Source organism: Herpailurus yagouaroundi, unplaced genomic scaffold (assembly GCF_014898765.1).
Source record: "Herpailurus yagouaroundi ecotype Mexico unplaced genomic scaffold, PumYag 198, whole genome shotgun sequence".
NCBI classification, from domain to species: Eukaryota; Metazoa; Chordata; class Mammalia; order Carnivora; family Felidae; genus Herpailurus; species Herpailurus yagouaroundi.
Window position 1 is genome coordinate 23,395,137 of NW_024412429.1, and position 22,173 is coordinate 23,417,309.

Here is a 22,173-nt window from a genome sequence, read left to right on the forward strand (position 1 = left end):
ATTCAACCTGATTTGGATAAAGAAGCATGAGATGAGATGAGGATTTGTGCTGTCTTCATGATCTGGTGCCAACATAAGGATTTCGGACAATGATTCTGGACCCTCAGGAAGGCTTCTTTTCCCACTTTACCTAAATGTGACCAACACAATGACCCCTTGGGATCTCTAGATATCTAGACTTCCCAGCCAACTTGGAAAAAATCAACACCTATCCTTCGAAGGTGAGTTTTGTCCCCAATCTACCATCCACTTGGTGCCAATACCATCTTATAACACTTTTCCTCACCAGATCCCTTGTCTGAGCACTCTTTCTCCACTAGACGTATTCCATTAGTTTCCTGTTTCTCTATTATCCCTGGACATAGTGATAATCTTCAGTAGCCAATCTCTTCTGCCACCACATATGTAGTTTTTATCTAAGTACCTGTCTTGTCTACAGGAATCAACCATCTTCTCCAAGCACGGTTACAAGATGGTTAAAATTTATTGCTCTGAATAATCAGTTATTTTGTTACTGACTTTACTCACAGCAGTAGCCTCCAAAGGAGCTTCAATTCAGTGGCATAAACTTAGGCATCTCAATTCAAAACAGAGTTTTAGAAATCAATCATATTATTAAATTCCAACATATATTTAATGACCCTCAAAATCTTAGTACTGTGGCTTCCCCAGAGCTCATGCTGTATTCTAGTTGAGTTTAACAAGGTGGAATACACTACAAATACACCTAGAGGTCTTACATTTTGTCTATAAAATACCAAAATAACAACTTCAAATGTTAGCTAAACTACCCACTGGTCGGGTAAAAATGATGTGGAAGTTTCAGTGTATTGTATAATGAAACTGCCAAAAAGAGTTAATGGAGCTTGGACAGCACTAATAGGCCAAGACGATGGCTAAATTGCTCTCTGTGCTCTTGCCAAATCATATGAAACTATAAAAACGAATCTAGACAAGCTGAAGCCTAGTCAGGGGAGACTGAGCATGATGGTAAAGGACCTGTATTCCATTTTTTCAGTAAACATTTACTGTGTATGCAGTAATGCCAGAGAATATGCTAGGTTCTGGAGGAAAAGATGGGAGAAAAAAATACAACAGTTGCTACCCCTTATGGCCTCATAGCCCATTAGGGGAATAAACAAGTAAATAAATACTAATCAAATAATGTGATAAGTGAAATCATAGGTGTCAGAACAGTGTTCTGAGGGCAGGGAGAAGCGACCCACTCAGATGCCTAGGAGACTCGGGACCACTTCATTCACAGGTGGTGTCTGAGAAGGGAATGTGGCAAGGAACCATCAGAACTTCAGATCTTCTAGAAAGGTTACTGAGGCAGCAGTGCGGGGAAAAGTCCTGGTGAGGAGATAGCTCGGAGGCAGGAAGATAAGAGATGAGCCTATTGCCTCTGTTCAGTTGAGAGATGATGAAGCCTTGAACTAAAGCCGGGATGGTGGAGAAAAGGGGGCCGGGGCAGCTTTGGCAGCTACTTTGGACGTACATCTAATAGGACGTGCCGACTAACTGTGAGGGATGTGGTAGAAAGAGGAGCTTTTAGATGCTTCAGTCATTATTCAAGTGGCAACATGGGATGAGTAACAAGACTGAGGGAAGGGGTTAAGGTAATGAGGTGAGGGGTTAACGTAGTGAATTTGTTACAGTATGTTCATCTCAAGGTCCTTGTGTCAAATGCTGAGCGTGATGCCCCTTAGAAGATGGAATAGGAAGAACCAACTTGGAATGACCAACATTTAAGAGAGACTGAAGTTATGGGGAAGAGCGAGATCCTCTTGGAAGAGAACATGAGGAAAACAATGACAACTGGTATTTGAATCCTGTGGAATGGATGAATGGACTGGGCCAATTTGGGCTGGAGGAAAGAACAGAAGGCTCAGTTCCTTATGAGAGTCTTTCCTAAGCTGAAGACTCCATGGTTTCGGTCCACCATTGAAGTCCCATCATCGGAGATGCCCAGCAGAGACTGAAAGAGAATCTGCAAAGATACTGTTCAGGTCATTTAGGTGCCACATGGTGTATGGACCCGCTGATCTTTAGAACCACTTCCCAAGTTTAGAGATGATGCCTCTATGATAGAAAATGCAGCTTTGTGCTTCTACTTCACTTTCTTTGGCAGCTATCGCTGATGCTTGCCAAGGTTGGAGCTTCAATTAAAAGGAAACTGGAAAGGATATAGGGATGGACTTCTGCCAACGAGTTGGGTCTGTGGCTAATGAATGATCTGTTTGTGGTAATGAAGAAGGAAGCCAGTTCCTAAGACAACACCTTCGGGCCTGGCCCCTCCTCTCCCCCAGCTATGAAGAACTAAGGGCAAATGAATGGGAAACATATGAATGAAGTTTACTTTGAAATATCTATGGATTTAAGGATTAGGGGTAAAAGAGCTTGAGTAAACCACACTTTGGGTTTTGCTGACCCCAAAATATCTGCATATAATTTATAGACCTTATGATGAACTCAAACGACTGCTGGGCCTGCTCATTTATTCAGTGGAGCAAGAAAAAGGGCAGAGTGTATGCCAAATGATATTAGCCTTGAATTCTACCCTTACGTGGAAAATTAGTTTTACACAGGAATTTGTGATGTCAGAAAATTGCTTTAAAAAGCCATGGTCTATTACCCTAGAGAAAAAAAAAACAACTAATACCCAGACAAAATAATCAATATAGGGAAGAACTTTTCAGTAAATGTGACCCAGGATATGATTTGCCTGGTCTGTAACTCTCAGATGTTCCAGGGACCATGGTGTGTTTTTGGACGTCATTTCAGGCCTTCTCAGGCAGTAGTAGCAATATGATATGTACCAACCGACAAGACCCCCAGGGGGGATAGCAAGTCATGTCTAAGATTTTGCTGCAGTGCAGCTGAGATGGGAGAATGACGTAAAATACAAGCTAGGAAAGAAGTGAATGGCTTGGGGTTGTATTCCATCAACTACCATGAAAAGGAAAAGACCAAGAAGGGGAGAAGAGAACAAGAGAAAACATGGACATAGAATATTGATAAAATTCATTCATTTCATACAGCAAGTACTCATTGATTTCCATTATGTAGAGGCACTGTTTGAGGCGCTTGGAATAAATGAGTAACTGAAACAAAGATCCCTGCTCTTATGAAAATTATATTCCAGCAGGAGAGGACGGACAATAAGCCATAAGTACAACATAAAAGTAAAGCCATATAATATGTCAAGGATAGTAAGTGCCAGGAGGGGGACAGAGAGCAGGGACAGCGAGGGGACTCTGGGGATATGGGAGTAGTTGGCAATACCTACTAGGCTGCTCAGAGTAGGCTTTACTGAGAAGGTGAGATTGAGCCAATGAAAATTCACAAGGAGAAAGCTATGATCGGTAAAACTGGACGTGAAAAAGCTTACACATGAGAACCGTATGCAATAACTGTGAAAGCATCTGCCTCACTGTGGATGGAACTCTTTCTTGTTCCTGGGTCTTTGGGGTCTTATTTGTTTTCTTTGGAAGGTCCATTGGGAGTTTTAGAAAGTGGTTCCCAAGAAATTTCTGACCTCTGCTCCAGTCTTACTTTTATTTTGAAAATTTACAAATATCTCCCAGTTACTTTAGAATATATTGGGAAAATGAGAAAGGTCAGCTTTATTCATATGAAAAAGGAGATAGTCTTCTTTTGACCAACAGCTTATTTTATGAAATATCCCATATCAGGGTGGCACAGAGTTGTGTTATTTAACAAAAGAATAACATCTAATCTGAGTTCCTGCAAAACCAATGATCATCCAAGCAGTATTCAATGCCTTCTCTTCGGAGACAGATGTACAAAAACTTTAGTAATTACCAAATGTCAAAATAATATCGAACGGAATAAATAGTTACCTAAATTAAAGTTCTCTTGAGGATCAGTGACATACAATGAGAAAAACTGACAAATCAAGCATGAAGAGAGGTGGGGTTTATTTTTGTATCTCCTTATTAATTATACGGAGAATGAACAACCGCTGTGATTATGAGAATATCTAGGTCATGTATGTTTAAAGATCCGTGATAATAACAATAATAATACCCAAACTTCTGCAGTGCTTGGCATTCTCAAAGCATTTTATAAACATTAATTAGGTCTTCACTAAGCACAGACACTGTCTCATGGTTGGTTCTTCCTCTTATAGCATTGCTGAGAATCTGCAATCTTTCTAGAGTTTAAAGATTTATTTATTTATTGCTTTTAATGTACATTTACTCCATTGACAATGCTTTAAACTTGTAATCAGCAGAAGAGAAAGGTTCAGGGACCTGTTTTTGCAACCAAGGAAGAGGCCAGAATAACAATAGTGCTTCTTCTTGTCAGAGTGAACACAGCCTCCTGGGGACCACTCTATTGGCTGGTGGAACTGTTTCCCCACTCATCTTCCTCCACCTCAAACATGCCGTTTCTGTACTTTAAAAGTGTAAATATTTTTCTCCTGTAACCACACATTACCTAGCAGGCTTCTTTGCATCTCGTGGGTTTTCAATAAATGTTTGCTAGATTGAATTAAATCAAAGCTCAGCTCCCACAGGTTGTATCCACACAGAACCCAACCTCAACTGTCAATGACTGTTCAAATTACATTTTTAAAATGGATTCATTTTGCTGAAATCACCTCTAGTTTTCTCTTGTCTGCTCATCAGTGGACCGAGGGAAAGAAAGGTGGTAGGAGGATATAAATGTAAGCATGACATTCTTCCAAGTTTCAAAAGCAAACACACAAATACCCTTTTTATCACCAATACTTAGTGAATGCCTAGTGGGCATCATGTGCTGTTCGAATGGCTGGAAATACAAAAAGAAATAGGGCTGCAAGGATAGAACAGTTTTTGATTTTGGCTACTGAAGTGACTCCAGCTAAAGGTATTATATTTTATAGATTTACATTTTTAATTGTAATAAATTAAAATTTTGTGTGTGCATGTGCTATTTTAATGGAGCCCTGAGATAAGCTAGTGGTTACACTAGTGAGGTTGTATTACTGTTGCAACTCATCTATTTATCAGTTTCCTCTTCTCTTCAAAAAAAAAAAATTCTAAGATTGCTTGCTGAGAGAAAAGAAGTAGACAACAGAAAAGAAGAGACAGGATACTTTCCTTTAGTTCCAATTGTGTCTAACTTTTGGGTATTCTGGTGTAAATCAAAAGGAAAGTCCTTTGAATTTTAGATCTTGTGAGTCTGTTTTCTAACTGATTTTGTGCTGGGCAGTTGAGTGTGATAAATTCAAGGCTGACTTGGTGACATCTTCTGAAATGGTGCCATGACAGACTTACAAACTGCATTTCAGTTTTGTGGTTCAGGGCTCTGGATCCTAAGAGCTGATGTTGAGACTCTTCAAGCAATGAGTGTGATTCTACATGTAAGAACAGGGTACACTGTCTCTTGGAATTCTTGTAGTTATAAAACTCTAGGTAGCCAATACCAAAAGCCTAAAGGACCATACACCATCTGCATAAATATTTAAAAATTATAAATTAAGCTAGCAAAATATTAAATAAAATATGTTCTATCCTTCTACATTGTTAGATATATATTTCATAAAGCAAAATAAAAATTATGTGATTGGATGAGTAGAAAAATAAAGGCTTAGAGAATTATAAATTACAAATTTATGAGTGACAAATTACAAAAATTATATTATTTAATATAATATAAATATAAATATTCTAAAATTTTAATTCCTTGCCTTCATTTCAGCAAATTCACTGATACGTTATTATAATGGACACTCACAAAATTTAAGCTCTATTGATATTACTAATGTAATGCATTAATTAGAAACAATGTAGTTATAATCCAAGTACACAAAATTTGAATGTCTTCATCAAAATGTGAACATTCAAATGAATGTAAAAAAAATTAATTGAATTATTTTCATACTTTTAAAACAAAATATTCAAAATTACCTATTTTGAAATAAAATACACATGACAATTATTATTAAACTTTTAAATAAAATTTAAATAAAGTTGAAAATGCCTATTTGAGTTTTTGGTATTTCATAAATTTTTTACACATTTTTATAAAAATTAAATTATTCATGATTCCAGCAGTTTATGTTCATATTTTAAGAGCCAATCGAAGGAATCAGTATCCTACTTAAAGTTACATCTATACAAAGTTAGAGTAATGTCAATTAATATTGCAAAATATTCCTCAGCCCCATACAGGCAACTTCTTTGTCAGTAATTTTGAGACCATGAACTGGAACATGAAGAAAACCAGAGAAATGGTCATTCATCCCTACTAAAGTACAAAACTCATGAGGAAAGACTCTATGGAGCTCTTATTATCTTAGAGGATTTGACATGCCGATTCATTTATCTTTTCTGTTTCCGAAATATTCATATCACTCAAGTTCTCCCTGAATTTCTAAGTAGTGTTTGTCTCCAAGAGTGAGAATTCAACCCATCAAAGTGACTCAAGGGGAAATGATGAGAGTTCAGTTATACCTCTAATGACTGCATCAGTACTTTAGAACCATTCATTTGAAACATTAACTAGCACTTGGATCTGCAAGGGTTGTGATTTATTCTCTGGCCTAAAGGTAATATTGTGCATTTGAGGGGTGTAGACAATAAGCCTAATAGTTAAGGACTGTGCTTCTATAGCGCAGGATGCAACCACTGGTTCTCAGTTAAGGCCCTCCTTGTGTCAGAAACTTTGAGCCTTGGTTTCTTCATTTCTGAAAGGGATACCAATTTCTTGTTCATAGCACCACTATGAAAATTAAATGGTATAACCACTGTAGAATACCTAGCACACGGTAGGTTCTCAAAAAATAACAGCTATTATTACTGACTGGCGAGCAATTCTGGAAACTGGCTACAGTAGCCCCCCGAACCCTTATTCACAGTTTCAGTTACCCAGGAAAACCATAGCCTGGAAACAGATGCCAGAAGATCAGTAGTAGCCTGAGGCTACATCACAATGCCTGCATCATTTACCCCATGTCATCTCATCGTGTAGGCATTTTATCATCTCACATCTTCACAAGAAGTGTGAGCACAGTACAGTAGGATATTATGAAGAGAGAGAAATAGCATTCACAATTTTATTACTGTAAATTACTATGTAGCTATATGTTCTATTCTGTTATTATTGTTCATTTCTTACTGTGCCTAACTTATAAGTTAAACTTTATCATAGGTATGTATGTACATATAGGAAAAAACACAGTATGGTACTATCTGTGGTTTCAGGCATCCACTGGGGATCTTGGAACAGATCCCTCTTGGATAAGGTGGAGAACGACTATATACTAAATTCACTCATCAATCCAACAAACATGTCTTGATCCTACTACATGCCAGATGGGTGGGCAGACTGCTTGCGGCTGGAGGCTTTACACTAGGAAGGAACACTTAGTGAGGGGGGATACAGACATGTCTAACGGAGACTTGAAGGTCCTTTGCAAATGTAACTGACAGGGGAGCTAATCTGGCCTATGGGGGTGAGGACGGGCTTCTGAGAGATGTTATAGAAGCGAGCAGGCTGAGAAAGGGTTCCCCAGGAAAGAATGGAAAGAGCATTTGGGGCAGAGGATTGCCAAGACATGGGGTTACGAAAGGCTTTGCACATTCAAGAAAAGTCAAAAGTTGGAGAGGCATAGAGTAACCACATCAAGTCCATTAGATGGTTACATGAAGCTGACAAGACCCAGCTTATTCGTTTGGAACTGAATCAGAGATGCCACATTAATCCTTCAATAGTGCGGCTCTACTTGGATTCAAAGAAAATGCCAGTTTTCCGAGTCGTGCCACTTGTGATGAGTTGTCTTAGGAAAGGATTAATCAAAGTCCCGCAGCAATGTTTGTTAGTACACACCACTTTTCTCAAAATATACCAAAATTGGGGGCAGAAAGGAAATTGTTATTTTGGACCTATGACGTGTGATTTCTAGCTCCTCTTTCCCCTATAATTTCTGTGATGGGTTGCCCTTTTCACCAGGAGCACCCAGTGACATATTCTAAAAACTGCTGTAACCAAAAAAATGCAGGCTTCTTAGTTAATAACAAAACCGCTCAATTCCAGAGGCAGAACGAGAAGACAACGACAAAATTTCTCTGAAGAAAATATACCCTCAGATCTTATAAGGTGATGTGCAAACCATCCAAAAGATTTGATCTGTAACATGTGAAGACGACACCATGGCTAAAGCTTCAGAAAGAATCAGACTGAGAAGAAGGAAAAGACCCAGCAGTCCCAGGCAAACGCGCTCCAATGGGGACAGCCTGCCATGGCAGCACCCACCACTAAGGCGGCCTCCATGCCTGTGGCAGATTTCCCAGGGAAAATAATAGTCTTGCTGCTCCTCCTGGGGAAATTCTCCAAGGAGAATTGTTGCTTCCAACACAATTCCACTCACGTGGGGAACAATGGCCCTCGATAGTTGCATAGGTTGGAAAAGATCCTCAGGCTCCAATAGGGGATAAGTCTTTGAATGGCACAGAAATTAAATTCATCCTGGAATAAGCTAGTTGTATTATCCAACAACACCAACAACTTATAAACTGTAGGTTCATCTTCTACATGGTTTTAATAGTGACTCAATTTCATGGAAGTTGTTTTTTATTTACGTTCAGCATTCTTCTCTAATTATAATCTCTCATAATCCCCAACATTTCACTGCCATTTAGGTAGATTCTATGGAAAGCCTAAATTAGAAAATAGCTCCCTAATAGATTTTTTTTTTTTTTTAATGAAAGGAAATTATTTGTTTTAGTCCACTCACCATTCCGTGATTCAGCCACCCTGGGATAAAATTATCAAGCAACTTCGGGTAAATCATCTCTCTGTCATAGGCATAAATGATCCAGAACACCGCTACAACGAACTGGAAGGGAAAAGAAATCTTTTATTTCAAATTCACAACATACAATTTGTTGGTTATCCATTGTTCAAAGAACCCAACAGAACTGTAGTCTACAGTGAAAGGCGAATCAGTAAACCAGCTAATGACTGGAAAGAGAGATCTAACTTCATTCCATTAGTGGTAATGCGTGGGGTCTTTCTTCCTTCCTTGATCTCCCTATTGTGTTCTCTCAGGCAAAGGGATCTATTTTCGAGGGAAAGATAAATCGTGTCTGTCATCTGGAACAGCTCTCTTCTAGGGCTAATTGGGTTGGTTTGAATCCTCTCAAGAGAGTTTAAAAGTTCACTGGTGGTTTTTTGGATCCCATTCCCCACTGTACAGAGTCAGCACACATTCAAGAAACTGTAGTGTATTTTCCTTGAACCCATCATGTGGTTTAAATTAATCTTCACATTCTCAAGTTTCCATTTCACCACTAACAGCATTAAAATCACTGCTATATAAAATGTCCCAAAGTCACATTTCCTGCAAATGTATTAATTTATATAGCCTAAGCAGGGGCTTTGGCTGCACTGAGAGCAAATTGTATGGAACACAAGAATCCTAATTCTCTTGGAATAATTTACATGCTCATCTGGGTTCCTGAGTTTATTTTGACCCATCAGCAACATAGACATCAAAAGAGAGTAGACTACTCAATTTATTCTCTTATCTTTCTTCAAACTAATGGTGAGAGAAGTTCAGATTAAATAAAGAAATGAATGGTCCAAGGTCTTAACCTTCAACTTAGAATTTTAGAGAAAACACAAATGCTTTTGTACACAGTCAATAAATGTAGCATGGAAAAGGAAACAATCCCAGAGGCAGGGCTCAAAGTCTCTGCAGAGCTGTTACATCTCAAAGTAAATGCTACAGCATGATAAAATGCAGATAAATATTAAAAATAAACACTTTTTATCTCATTTCTTATAAGTCATCTCCACCCCCACATTTTATTAATAAAAGTAGTAAATATTTTAATGCCACTTTTCGTAAAACTCCCAGTGGTTATACCACAAGCTAGTAATCAGAAAGGTTCCAAAATTCTTTTCCAAGTATGTCAGTTACAACATGGGTAATAGTAGCCTTTAAAAAAAGTTCACCCTTAAAACCTAAGATGTTATGAACATTTCTTGCTTCATAAAACACATTGAAAGATAATTATAATAGGCAACCATAGATTACACACATAGTTTCAATACCAGATTGGGGTCCCTAGTTGTTTATCCTGCTTTTGGGTCAACTATTCTCACTTAGTTGATAAATGCACAAGATGGAAAAGAAAAAAACAAAACTCAAGCCATTAATGTTAACTATCATTATGATCTTTCCAAGCACAATGAGTAATTTTTAAATTATTCACAACTTTGGTTTATTCATTCCACTGTATACTCCAAATGTACTCAATATTAGTGTTACCTGCTCTCAGATCTAAGCCCCAAGATTGCTACTCAAGTAGCATTGCTACTCAAAATGTGGTCCCATGGATCAGCAGCCCCCATGTTACCCAAGAGCTTGCTAGATACATTGAATGCCAGGTCCTGTCTTAATATATTCTGATTCTGCATTTTTTTTTTAATTTTTTTTTTCAACGTTTTTTTATTTATTTTTGGGACGGAGAGAGACAGAGCATGAATGGGGTAGGGGCAGAGAGAGAGGGAGACACAGAATCGGAAACAGGCTCCAGGCTCCGAGCCATCAGCCCAGAGCCCGACGCGGGGCTCGAACTCACGGACCGCGAGATCGTGACCTGGCTGAAGTCGGACGCTTAACCGACTGCGCCACCCAGGCGCCCCTGATTCTGCATTTTAATAAGACCCTGGGGTCATTCATATCCACATTAAAGCCTGAGATGTCATACTTCGGACACTACTCCAGCCACCTTGAGCCTCCTCCCCCCACCATGGAGCGAGGTAGTCACAGAGCCAAGTGGCTAGTCTATCTAGAGCCTCTGCTCTCCTTTTCCAGACCTGGGAAACCATGATCTTAGAATTTCCTGCCCCAGAAGACAAAAGTGTGCTTCAGGGCCTGTGTGGGCCTCCTTCCTGGGTCTGATCTGGAGGACTGACCGCACAATAAATGGGGATAGCCCCTGACCTGAGAGGTGGTTAAGACATATCTGCTTCTGAAGGGTGAGAAACAGTTTTACATTTGGTCTGGAGTCCACATATAAGCATGAAGCTATTTCAATCCTGGAAAGAGCCATATGTGGTATCCCTTCACCTCTGCCATATAATGTCACCTGACGATAGGGCACATCTTCATCACAATCACAGGTGTACTCCCACATTCAAGGGGAGGGGATTATATACTTGCTCCACAGGCGATGCAATCTTGGGGCCAACTTAGAATTCTGCTTAGCGTATGCTTCCACTCTTCTTTTCCAAATTGTTTTGGCTATTTTCAGTCCTTTGCATTTCCATTTAAATTTCAGAATCTCATCTTGCTAATTTCTACAAAAATATCCTCCTAGAATTCTGATTACAACTATACTGAATCAATATGTTCAATTTGGGGAGAAATGATATCTTAACAATATTGAGTCTTCTGTCCCAGGAACATAATTTACGTCTCCATTTATTTAGATCTTTGGTTTCTCAGTTTGTAGTTTTCAGTGAAAAGGATCTTGTACATATTTTTAAAAAAATCTATCACTAATCTATCACTAAATCTATCACATTTCATGTGCTTTTATGTTATTGTAGATATTATTAAATTTGTTTTTACATTCTTTGTTGCTAGTATATAAAAGGTACAAATGACTTTTGTATATTGACACCATATCCTCTATCTTTGCTAAATTCACATAGTTTGAGTAGTTCTTTCACAAATCATTCTAGATTTTTATACGTACATGATCTGCAAATAAAGATAGCTTTTCTTCTTCCTTTACAATTTGGATGCCTTTTACTTATTTTTCTTTTCTTACTGCACTATGACCTTTAGCGCAATGTTACCTAGAAGTGATGAACAGTGAACACCCTTGCTTTTTTCCCTATCTTAGGAAAGTGTTCAGCCTTTCAACATGTGCGTTTGCTATTAGCTGCATGTTTTTCTTAGATGCCTTTTATCATGTTGAGGAAAATCTCTCCCATCCTACATTTATGTATGTAATGAGCAAGTACTGATTTTTTTCAGATAATATTGCTGTAAAGCCTCAGGTGATCAGATAGCTCTTCTCCTTTATTCTGTTGATATGATGAATTATATAGATTTTTAATGTTAAACCAACCTTTAATACCTGGTCATTAGGTACTATCATTTTTATATATTGCTGGATTTGACTTAATGACATTGTGTTAAGAATTTTTCTCTTGTCTTTATTAAGTGTATCAATCTGTAATTAGGTTTATTTTCTCACAGTGTCTTTTTTTTTTAAGTTTACTTATTTATTTTTGAGAGAGAGAGAGAGAGAGCATGAGAAGGGGAGGGGCAGAGAGGGAGAGAGGGAATCCCAATCAGGCTCCGCACTGTCAGCATGGAGCCGGATGCGGGGCTCAATCTCACCACCGTGAGATCGTGACCTGAGTTGAAATCGAGAGTCGGATGCTTAACCAACTGAGCCACCTGGGTGGCCCTCAAAATGTCTTTTTCTAATTTTGGTGCCAGGACAATGGTGACTTCAAAACACAAAGCGGGAAAAGCTCCCTCCTCTATTTTCTGAGGGACTCTGCAAAATTAGTATTCTGTCTTCCTTACTTATTTGATATGCTTCTCTAGGGGAGCTTTCTGGACTTCTAAGTTTTGTTATGAGCAGATTTAATAATGAATTCAATTTCTTTAATACATATAGAGTTTCCAGGCTTTCTGTGTTCTCTTGAGTTACTTTTAGTCATTTTTGCCTTTTGTGGAATTTTCCCATCTCATTGAAGGTTTTGAATTTATGAAGTGTCCTTAATATTCCGTCATGGAAATCAGCGAATGCTACAAATCACGTATTTTTTTCCCTGGAGAGCCAGTTGTTAATTACTTACTAGCACACCACTGCTGAGAGCTACTTTCTGTTCGCCATAAATGATCATTCATGGTGTCCCGACCACGGGGAAAGCATCGTGGGGTCAATACTTACCAGTGCAATCGGATCAATCCTTTAACCCCTACCATATATTAAGGGGACTGCATGGATCATTACAAGTGAAGTGACTTTCAAGAAAGTATGAGTCACCTTTCTTAGCGTCACACTAGAAGGTCAAGAGGCCCAGCTAACTGAGCGATCAGCCTTCTAAATAATTCTTGAGATATAAACATGGCACAGATGGCAGTTTCTTGGCTCCATGCGCTGATGTCCTCTTGACAGTATGGTCATCAGCAAACCCAAAATAAGTTTGAACTCTACTACCGGGGCATGAATATGAAACAAAAATAGGTTCTCTGGGACAGGCCAAGTGCTACCGAAACGTTCCACTGTTGTGGCCAGCGATTCCTCCGCGTGCACCTGCTGCTTCCACGCTGCCAGGACCAGAATACTGTACTTGAACTGAGAGTGGAAGGAGCTCAGGCACTTTCTAGTCCTTCAAACTTCCCAGACAAAGTACTTGTGTTACAGCTGGTCGTTGAGGCCTCGTTTGAACCCCTGGAACAATTAGCAATGAATGCGAAAGAAAACTGGATCCACACTTCACCTCCTTCTATAAGGAGTCTCTTATACGGTATCAGTAGAAGCCGAAGTTAATCAGCTTTAGTCCACTTCTAAGAAGAAGCTTTACTGATCAGTGGGAAATTCGTGGGAATTCAGTAAAACCGATTAGAGCACAAAGGCTGTTGCAGAGAAATTTACCATGAAGGAGGCCAAAGAGAAAAGTCACTTATCTACAGATTGGTCTATAGAGGCCATTTACATGATCTCAAACATCCACTGTTGAAGGAAGGAAGGAGGAAATACACGAATACATCTTTAAAGTCTTTAGCTTCAACAGGAAAGGATCCTATGAAAGTGTGTTTCCTTTAAAAGCTAATCTATTAGTACTCAGACTTTACCAAATACCAATTGGGAAAAAAAATTTAATTCTGTTTTGGGCTATATTACTTTGCCTCCAGACTTGCTTTGCTATGATTTGCTTTCCCATCACTTCTTTCCCTGGGAATACGTGCTGCGAGGTAATATGTAGACGTATTTCCAGTTGTGATTTCTCCTTCCAAACACACAAAGCGTGAGAATAAGCTGTGTGTTCTGGGTGCTAGCTGGCTTTGTCTCTGATGGTCCCCACACAGAGACAGACTGTCTCATTTTGACAAGGCCCTTGTCTTCCTACCCTCCAGGTCTAGGAGATCCCAAGTCCTTATGTGCTTTCCTGGCTGACCTCCCTCAGCCACACCCTCAAATGCAGCAATGCTCAGTGAAGCACAGACCCCCTGGAATGTTAGAGTAACTTCTGTTCCAGGGTACAGTTAGTCTCCAGTATCCATTCCTGGAACCATGATCCAGATGCCTCTACTTGTAATTATGAGGCTAATGAGCACCATTACATTTTTCACTCTGTACATTATGCTCATAGTACCTTAAAACCAGAATCTGCATTTAGAGCGTTCCTAAAACACACATCACTGCCTTTTTTCACAGCCTTCAACTATATTTACCTATCCATTTAAGGTAAATAAAAATATCCATATTTACCTACATTTAAGTTCTTAATTATCTCTTCTGACTGAGTAAATAACGTGAGAATAAAAACCCAGCTCTCATGGTGCCCATGTGATTTGATGTCCACCTTTCTCTCTGACCTCCACTTGTACCACATTCTCTCTGGCTCCCTAGGCTCCGACTGGCAATTCATTCCTAAAACTCATTAAACTCTTTCCTGCCTCAGGGTCTTTGCATTTCCTACTCTTAATGCCAGGAATTCTCTTACCCCATTTTCACCTGGCTGGATTCTCTGTCCCTTCAGGCCTTGGGGGAGACCTTGCCATTGGCTCCACTGCACGTTATTTTCCATCACAGACCCTGAGAGAAAGTAAGTTGTTGTTGTTGTTCACTTGTTCATTATCCGGCTCTTTAAGAGGAGGTGAAGTGTCAAAAAACAGGAACTTGTCTGTCTTGTTCGCAGCCTTTTCCCCACTGCCTCGCGCTTAGCATGTTTGTGATGAAACTTCCCGGAGTAAATGAATAAAGATGTGTTGCTGCTTCCTGTATGTCTGTCAGGCTCTACATCTCCCATAGGGGAAAGTACCCTTTCAAGCCTTCAATTTGCTTCCTAATAACCTAAAATTCCTTTTTTATGTTCTCCGTGTTTTTTGTCCTCCTGTCTGTGTGGAAGAGAAGCCCTTCTTTCCAGGGTCATTCTTCCAGCCCATCTCTTCTCAGACTTTCTACCTGCTGGCCCCTCCTTCACCTGTATTAATCTTCTATCACCCTGAAATAATCCTTCTCTGGACTTCTGGATCACGATGGAAGTACTAAAAGCTCTCGTTCCCCAAATCAACCAAACACAAGGAGAATGAGAAACAAAGTGAAGCCAATGCAGTAGGAAACACTGGTAATCCAAATATCAGTCTTTTCGACAGGTTGCTAAGAACTGGGAAAATTGAGCCGGGACGAGACAAGACTCTGATGGAAGAAACAAGATCCAAGGGTTCTCTGGTCGAGCGAGCAGAACAGAGAGATCGCTACAGGTGGCATACTCTAAGGGACACCTAATGACCCTTGCTGGGAACAGGAGGAGGTCTGAGATGCATGGGAGCACCAGGGAGACGTTCTGATCCCTGCGTGGCTTCAGGTGTCAGCAATGTGGGAACAGGCCAGCGTATCATCTCTGGAGAAGCAGGATGTGGGGATGTTAGGTAAACAAGAAAGGATCTGCGGTGGCCAGCCTGCACGCTCACCTGACCAACACAAAGCTTCCCGTCACCATATAAAATGGTTGTGATCAAAACGAGTCAAGGAGAGAGAGATGAGTGTAGCCACTCTCCAGAGGAGGTGGTGGTGGAAAGTAGGTAGAAATTCAAGCTGCCCTAGCTCACTTCTGTCCTTGCACAAAGAGCTGGCTCAGAAAGAACACACCCATTTGAGGATGAGTAATCATAAGAAAAGAAATAGCATGGAATGTATTCATAAATACCACAAAAGGGAAAGAGAGAGAGAGAGAAGGGGGACTATGACCTCCCCCGGCAAAAGGCACCTGAACAAGACAAACCGGAAAAGTTATTAATGAATGATCAAATGATTCTCCATTAAAGAAATGAGGTCAAAGATGAAAATTTGAGATTAAATAAAGAAGACAGACAAGATAAGAGGGGAGAGTTTAAGAAATAAAGTATAAAAATATAAAGCCACATAAAGCTGAAAGTCACATTATAAGCAGCAAAAGGAAAACCTGCCTTTGGTTAAGATGGTTGGGGGTCAGCTTTCTGCAGTGCTGTGGACTAGATACACCGAAAAACCCTCCCACTGGGAAACACTAGGTGCTAAATAAATTACAACAAATATACCTTCAAATGTATTGCTGAGCAGACAAGAAAGGAAGGGAAGTCACTGGGAGTTAGTGGGGGGGAAAAAAGACCCATACGGACAAGAACAGAACAGAGACAAAACCAGAACAGTAGCAAACACAGAAACTGGGGCTGCCCTGGGGGCCAATGGCCCTACTAGAATCAGAGTGCTCCCTGCATGGTGGCCACGGGCATGGATGAGCCGGGCCTCGGGCCCACGCAGATTGGGGGAGCGGGCCCTGAGGGGTCAGAGCTTCAGTGAAAGGGCAGGCTAGAGAAAGTGCCTTCATCAGGCTGGATATATTGCTTTCTAGTCCGAATTGCTAAGATTTTTTTTAAAGTCAAAAACATTTCATTTCACTGAATTTTGTGCCACGCCGAGATCGCCATTTTTCGTCCTTCATCTTTGATTCATGTAAGCTGAGTGTGGTTATTCACAATGACTGCAAAGTCAGAGAACAGCTTTTATGCCCATATCAGGTAACTGTGGTGGATACTGTAGTGCCTCTCCTTGATCCCCTCTTCAGGGTCTATGCATCCAGCCCTCAGATGTTGGGAATATTGGTTTTTGGCCACTCTTGAGCTGCATCCCCCCTCATTGGGAACCGCCTTGCGCGAAGTCAGGCCCCTTCCCCAGGGGAAATCTGAATCCAATGACTGACTGATGCAAGGAAACAAGCCCCCAGCCCCTCTGTCTCCATTCAGGAAAACTCTAAGGTCCCAGGATGCCTGTTACGACTGCAGTGTGGGCCATCCTCCCCTTCTACCCGCTACTGTCTTCCTCACTTCAGAACAGGTGTTTCTCCCAAGAACCCCCTTCTGCATGTGCTCTCCAACCCTGAGCCTGTTCATAGGAAGCCCAATCTAAGACCATGCCATGCATGGATAAGCACAACAGACAGACATATTTAAGCATGAAAACATTCTTAATACATCACTATAGAGAAATGCATAAAAAGTAAAAATTATTTGTAATCTCGCCCTGTATAGACAGTCATTGTCAAAAGGATACGTAATCCCTTAAAAGGTCTTTTCCTATGCATGTAAAGTGCATTCCATTAATTATTTTAGAAAATTAGATCATACTTTGATTAGTCTCCTGCAATTTTTTTTAAGTTTATTTAGAGAGAGAGGGGCAGAGAGGTTGGGAAAGAGAGGGAGAGAGAGAATTCCAAGAAGGCCCTGTTCTGTCAGGACAGAGCCCAGTGTGGAGCTCACAAATCATGAGGCCATGACCTGAGCTGAAACCAAGAGTCAGACACTTAACTGGCTGAGCCACCCTCGTGCTCCTATCTTCTGTGGTTTTTTAACTTAAGAAAGTTTTAAGGTGATATCCCAGTTTTCTTAAGCACTTCATAGTGCCACACTGTATGATTATGCACTATAATTACTCAAGCACTCACTAATGCATATGTGTATTCATTACAAATAGTACAATTTCCAATAATGCTGCAATGCTTTGTGATGTGTGTGTTTTCATGCACCCAAATCATGAGTACCTCAGAGGAATAAGTCACTAGAAGTGAAGCTCCTGGATCCGAGGTCACCATTGCCTTTTGAGCTGACTTTCACAAAGGCTCCTCTGTCATTCCCTGCTCCCAGTGCCTACTGCCTTTACCCCGGTTCCAGGCCACGCTGTCCCTGTCCTGGACTATTGCCGTAGCCCCTTGGCTAGAGCCACTGGCATCAGTTTCCTTTAAATTCTATCCATGCTTTATCTTGGCCTCAGAGTTATCTTACTAAAAACATTTAAGAACTTCTCAGTTTAAAACTTCCAATGGCTCCCCCTTGCTTGCAGAATAAAATAAAAACTCCCTTTGTGATCTGGTCCCAAATTCTCTTTCCAGTTCTCTTCCAGCTTCTTCCAGGAACCCAGTCAACAGAATATGTATAGTTTCCCAAACTTACCACATACTTCCAAGTATCCATTCCTTTCTGCTTTTTGTAATAGCAGCTTGAAATGCACTACATTTTTCCCCAAAATCCAAGCTCTATCAAATGTTAGATATCAGTTGTGCAGCTGTCCCCACCACCTAAAAAAAACCCTACAATTTCTCGTCAAAAGTAATTACTTTTTTCCCTGACCCACTTCAGGCCTCTGCTTATAACATGAGCCCATTTAACTATCTCCTATGTGTCCTTTCACTTGCTGGCCCCTCTAAGCTGCTGAAGGCTCCGTCTGCTCTCCAGGCCCCTCATCTGCTGCCCCGTCTGCCTGGAATGCCTCCCACCACCCCTCCCCGCTCATCCTTACCATGTAGAAGGGATCAGAAATAGCATAAGCTCCAAGAAGCCTCCCCTGAGTTGTCCCTTTTTCTTGCATGTGCTCTCATAGCCCGTTATGTTTTTCCTTCATAAAGCTAGGCATAATCGTGATGAAATAAGTGACTGTGTAATTACTGGTTTCTCTTCCCAGTGGGATGTGAACTTGATGAGAGAGCAAGGACCAGTTGATTTCCTCTCTGTTGCATCCTCACATCTCCCTTGGTGCGTTCTATGTTTATTTCCTGGCTCTTTATTTTGAAATAATCAAAGACTCGCAAGAAGTTGAAAAATAATACAGAGAGTTCCTGTGTATCCTTCACCCAGCTTTCCCCAAGGATAACATCTTACACAAGTATGGTACATTTTCAAACCAGAAAACTGACATTGGCACAGTACTGTTAACGAAACTATAGACCTACAGACCTATTCAGATTTCACCAGTTTTTCCAGCCACTCATTTTTTGAGGGGTGTATTGTACCATGCAATTTTACCACATGGACACATTTCTGGAACCTCTACCGCAATCAGGATTCAGAAGAGTTCCATTACCACAAAGTCCCTAATGCTACCCCCTTAAGAGTCACACCCTTCCCCAACCTTGACCCCAGCCACCTATGGATCTGTTCTCTGTCAATATATTTTAACATTTTGAGAATATTATATATTCTGGCTTATACCTTTTTAGTTTGTACTATGTATAGGTCAGGGGCTTCACAAGCAAAATATTATTTAAGAGTTACAACTACCCTGAGGCAGCTACTATTATTTTTATGGTTTTATGGATGAAGAAATCAGCTTCCGAGAATTTTAGTAACTTTTCCAGGGTCAAAAAGTGGCCAAGCCAGAATGTGAGGCCAGACAATGAAGACCCCAGAGACAATGCTTTTAACCTTTCTTAATACTTATTACGCATAATAGCATACTCCTTTGAAGGAATTAATAGTTGAATGAATGAATGATTAAATGTCAAAGACAATTTCATTTCTAAGTCCACTAGCAAGGCCTGCATACAGCAGGAATTCAATGAATGTTTGGTCGAGTAAAATGTTTGGTTAATCATTCTAGAAAAATCGAAAGAAAAAGGAAGATGGTGACATGTGGAGAAAAATCTCCAAGCCGCTCTTCTGGATCAGCCATGACATACAAAGCCATAGGACAGTAGCATGGGATGCAGAACAAATCAGGAGAATCATTCTTGTCTTCGCTAGTAATAAATGCATTAGTGGAATCTCAAGCATCTCAACAACAATCATTTGGCCAAGTACGTCTTCCCTCTGGCAAATTCATATTCACAGGATAGAGAAGTAGACTATTTGCTGGTCTTAACTGATATTCAGGTCTTGTCTTGCACCTTGGAGCCATGCACCCTTCTTCCTTCCTCAAAGCTTACTTAATAAGCTCCCGTCTAATTACTCTCATGTCATCTTTGGGATGTGAGTCTTCCCCCAGAATACCAGCTTATGGGGCGGGGTGCCTCTGACCTGACATCCTCAGACTCTTTCGCCCAGGGTCATGCCCTGTGTCATCCCTGTGCCTCCAGGCTGAAACCACACCAGTCAGGCCACATTCTTCTGGTTCTGTCTCTTTTCAGTTCTCAGGCGTCTCTGTTTGATCTGTTTCAACAATGACTGAAACATGGAAATGGAAATGATCACTTTTTCGTTCACTTCTATTTCCCATTAAGTGAACCCAAATTGCCCAGGGATGGCTTCCGGTGGTAGCAGCCTTCTTTTGAAAGTGTTTTTCATACTGCATTGAGAGTGTCCTGGCGGTGGGGGGCCTGGTTAGGAAGGTGGTATGCACTGTGAGGGGGTAGGGTGTAGGGAAGATGAGCCCCTAACGGGGAAACTGTCTATTCTACTTTCTGGTCACCCATCAATGGATGAAATAGGGGAAAAGAACTACTAAGGTCCAACTGATATGATAAGCAAGAATCAGGAATAGTTGAGACTCAGATGGGCAACTACAAAGATTATAGCCAACTGCACAGATGGGATGAAAAAGACAATCAAGTACTCCAGTAAAATGCATAGTAATGGAGCTGGAGCTGATAAACACATGGAAACAGTTGATGTTCTTTATCTCCACAATGGTAGAGGTTAACCCTGAGGTATCTGGCACAACCACTTCTTGAAAAGAAAGTTCAAGGTGAGATAACTTCTATTATTGAGACACTGATATAAAGGAGATTCAGTAGGAGCCACAGGTGAGCCCATTCTCTAGATAAGACATGTGTAAAAAGGGAATCAGAACTTACTTATATATCCAGCTGGTGGAATAAATGCTCTGAACTTACTCTCCCAATGAAAACTGCCAGCATCAAAAAAAAAAAAAAAAAGCTTCATAACATATTCAGGTGACAATGTATTGTTTCTCTTTCATCCTTTCAATGTTTCTTTCTGCAAATACCAGACAACAGGCATACATCCACACATATAAATTCCCATATGTTCATTTCTGTATGTGTGTCTCCCTTTCTTAAATATACATATCATACTATATAACCTTGATTTTGTTGTTTCATAACATACCCAGGAAGCATGAAGCACCTTTCAAAATAAACCACTATGTCACAAAAAGTAATGAAACTCTAGATGTCAAAATAAAGTGAGTGAGAATCCCAAGAGATCAGCAAGCACAGAGGCCAGCTGTCCTCCAGAAGTATCTGTCAAACCACAGTGACCCTGAGCTTATCTCTTGATGCCCTGTGGAATTCAGGAGATAGGAGATAAAGACTGCCCAAGGTGGGGGACCCACTCCTCTGCCTAAAGCTGGTACCCCAGAGGGTTACTCCTTCAGTGAAAGGGTGACCCTCAACTCAGCAGAGAACAGGGTAATAAGAAAACATGCCTTGGGGTGCCTGGGTGGCTCAGTTGGTTGAGTGACCGACTTCAGCTTAGGTCAAGATCTCACAGTTTGTGAGTTTGAGCCCCGCGTCAGGCTCTGTGCTGACAGCTCAGAGTCTGGAGCCTGCTTTGGATTCTGTGTCTCCCTCTCTCTCTGCCCCTCCCACACTCATGCTCTGTCTCTCTCTGCCTCAGAAATAAACATTAAAAAAAAAAAAGAAAAGAAAACATGCCTGCTAGAATCTTAGTGCTGTATTGAGAAGAAAGAGAAAGAAAAATTACCCTGAAAATTCATAACCATAAGATAGCCATCAGAACCTTAAGATGGCAATCATGTAGGTTTGTGGACTGATATGGGCTTTTGGGAAGATGTAGCGATCTGAAACGTGTGTTCTTTTTAAGTTCATTAGGCATATCAAAATATGCCACCATTTAAACCAAAAAGCAAGTTCAAAAAATTTCAGAGTATTGGCATCTTACTGATCATAGCTTCTGGTCAAAATGCAGTTGAGTCTGAAATCAATAATAGAAACATAAAAATGCGTATATATTTGGAAATATGAAAACATACTTTAAAAACTTAGGGATAGAACACAAAAATCAGAATGGACTGTAGCAGATATTATAGACAAACAGTAATAAAAATGGCAGATACAATTCTTGTGGGATGTAGTTAACATGTTTAACTGAGGGAAATTTGGAGGCTTCTATACTTATAGGAGAAAAGAAAAATGCATAAAAATTAATGAGTGAGGTATACATCTTCATAA

General features: G+C 40.4%; 1 protein-coding gene across 9 annotated transcripts in view; it reads right to left on the reverse strand.

Moving 5' to 3' along the window:
- The window catches only part of AIG1 (androgen induced 1), a 321,002-nt gene that overhangs the window by 226,785 nt on the left and 72,044 nt on the right, over window positions 1-22,173 (reverse strand). For 7 of the 9 annotated variants that reach the window (XM_040449003.1, XM_040448997.1, XM_040449000.1 and 4 more), the window contains exon 3: window positions 8,747-8,848. The exons of the other annotated variants lie outside the window; for them this stretch is intronic. In XM_040449003.1, the coding sequence (XP_040304937.1) occupies window positions 8,747-8,848 (102 nt within the window). The remainder of the gene's footprint in view (window positions 1-8,746; window positions 8,849-22,173) is intronic. 9 annotated transcript variants of the gene reach the window in all.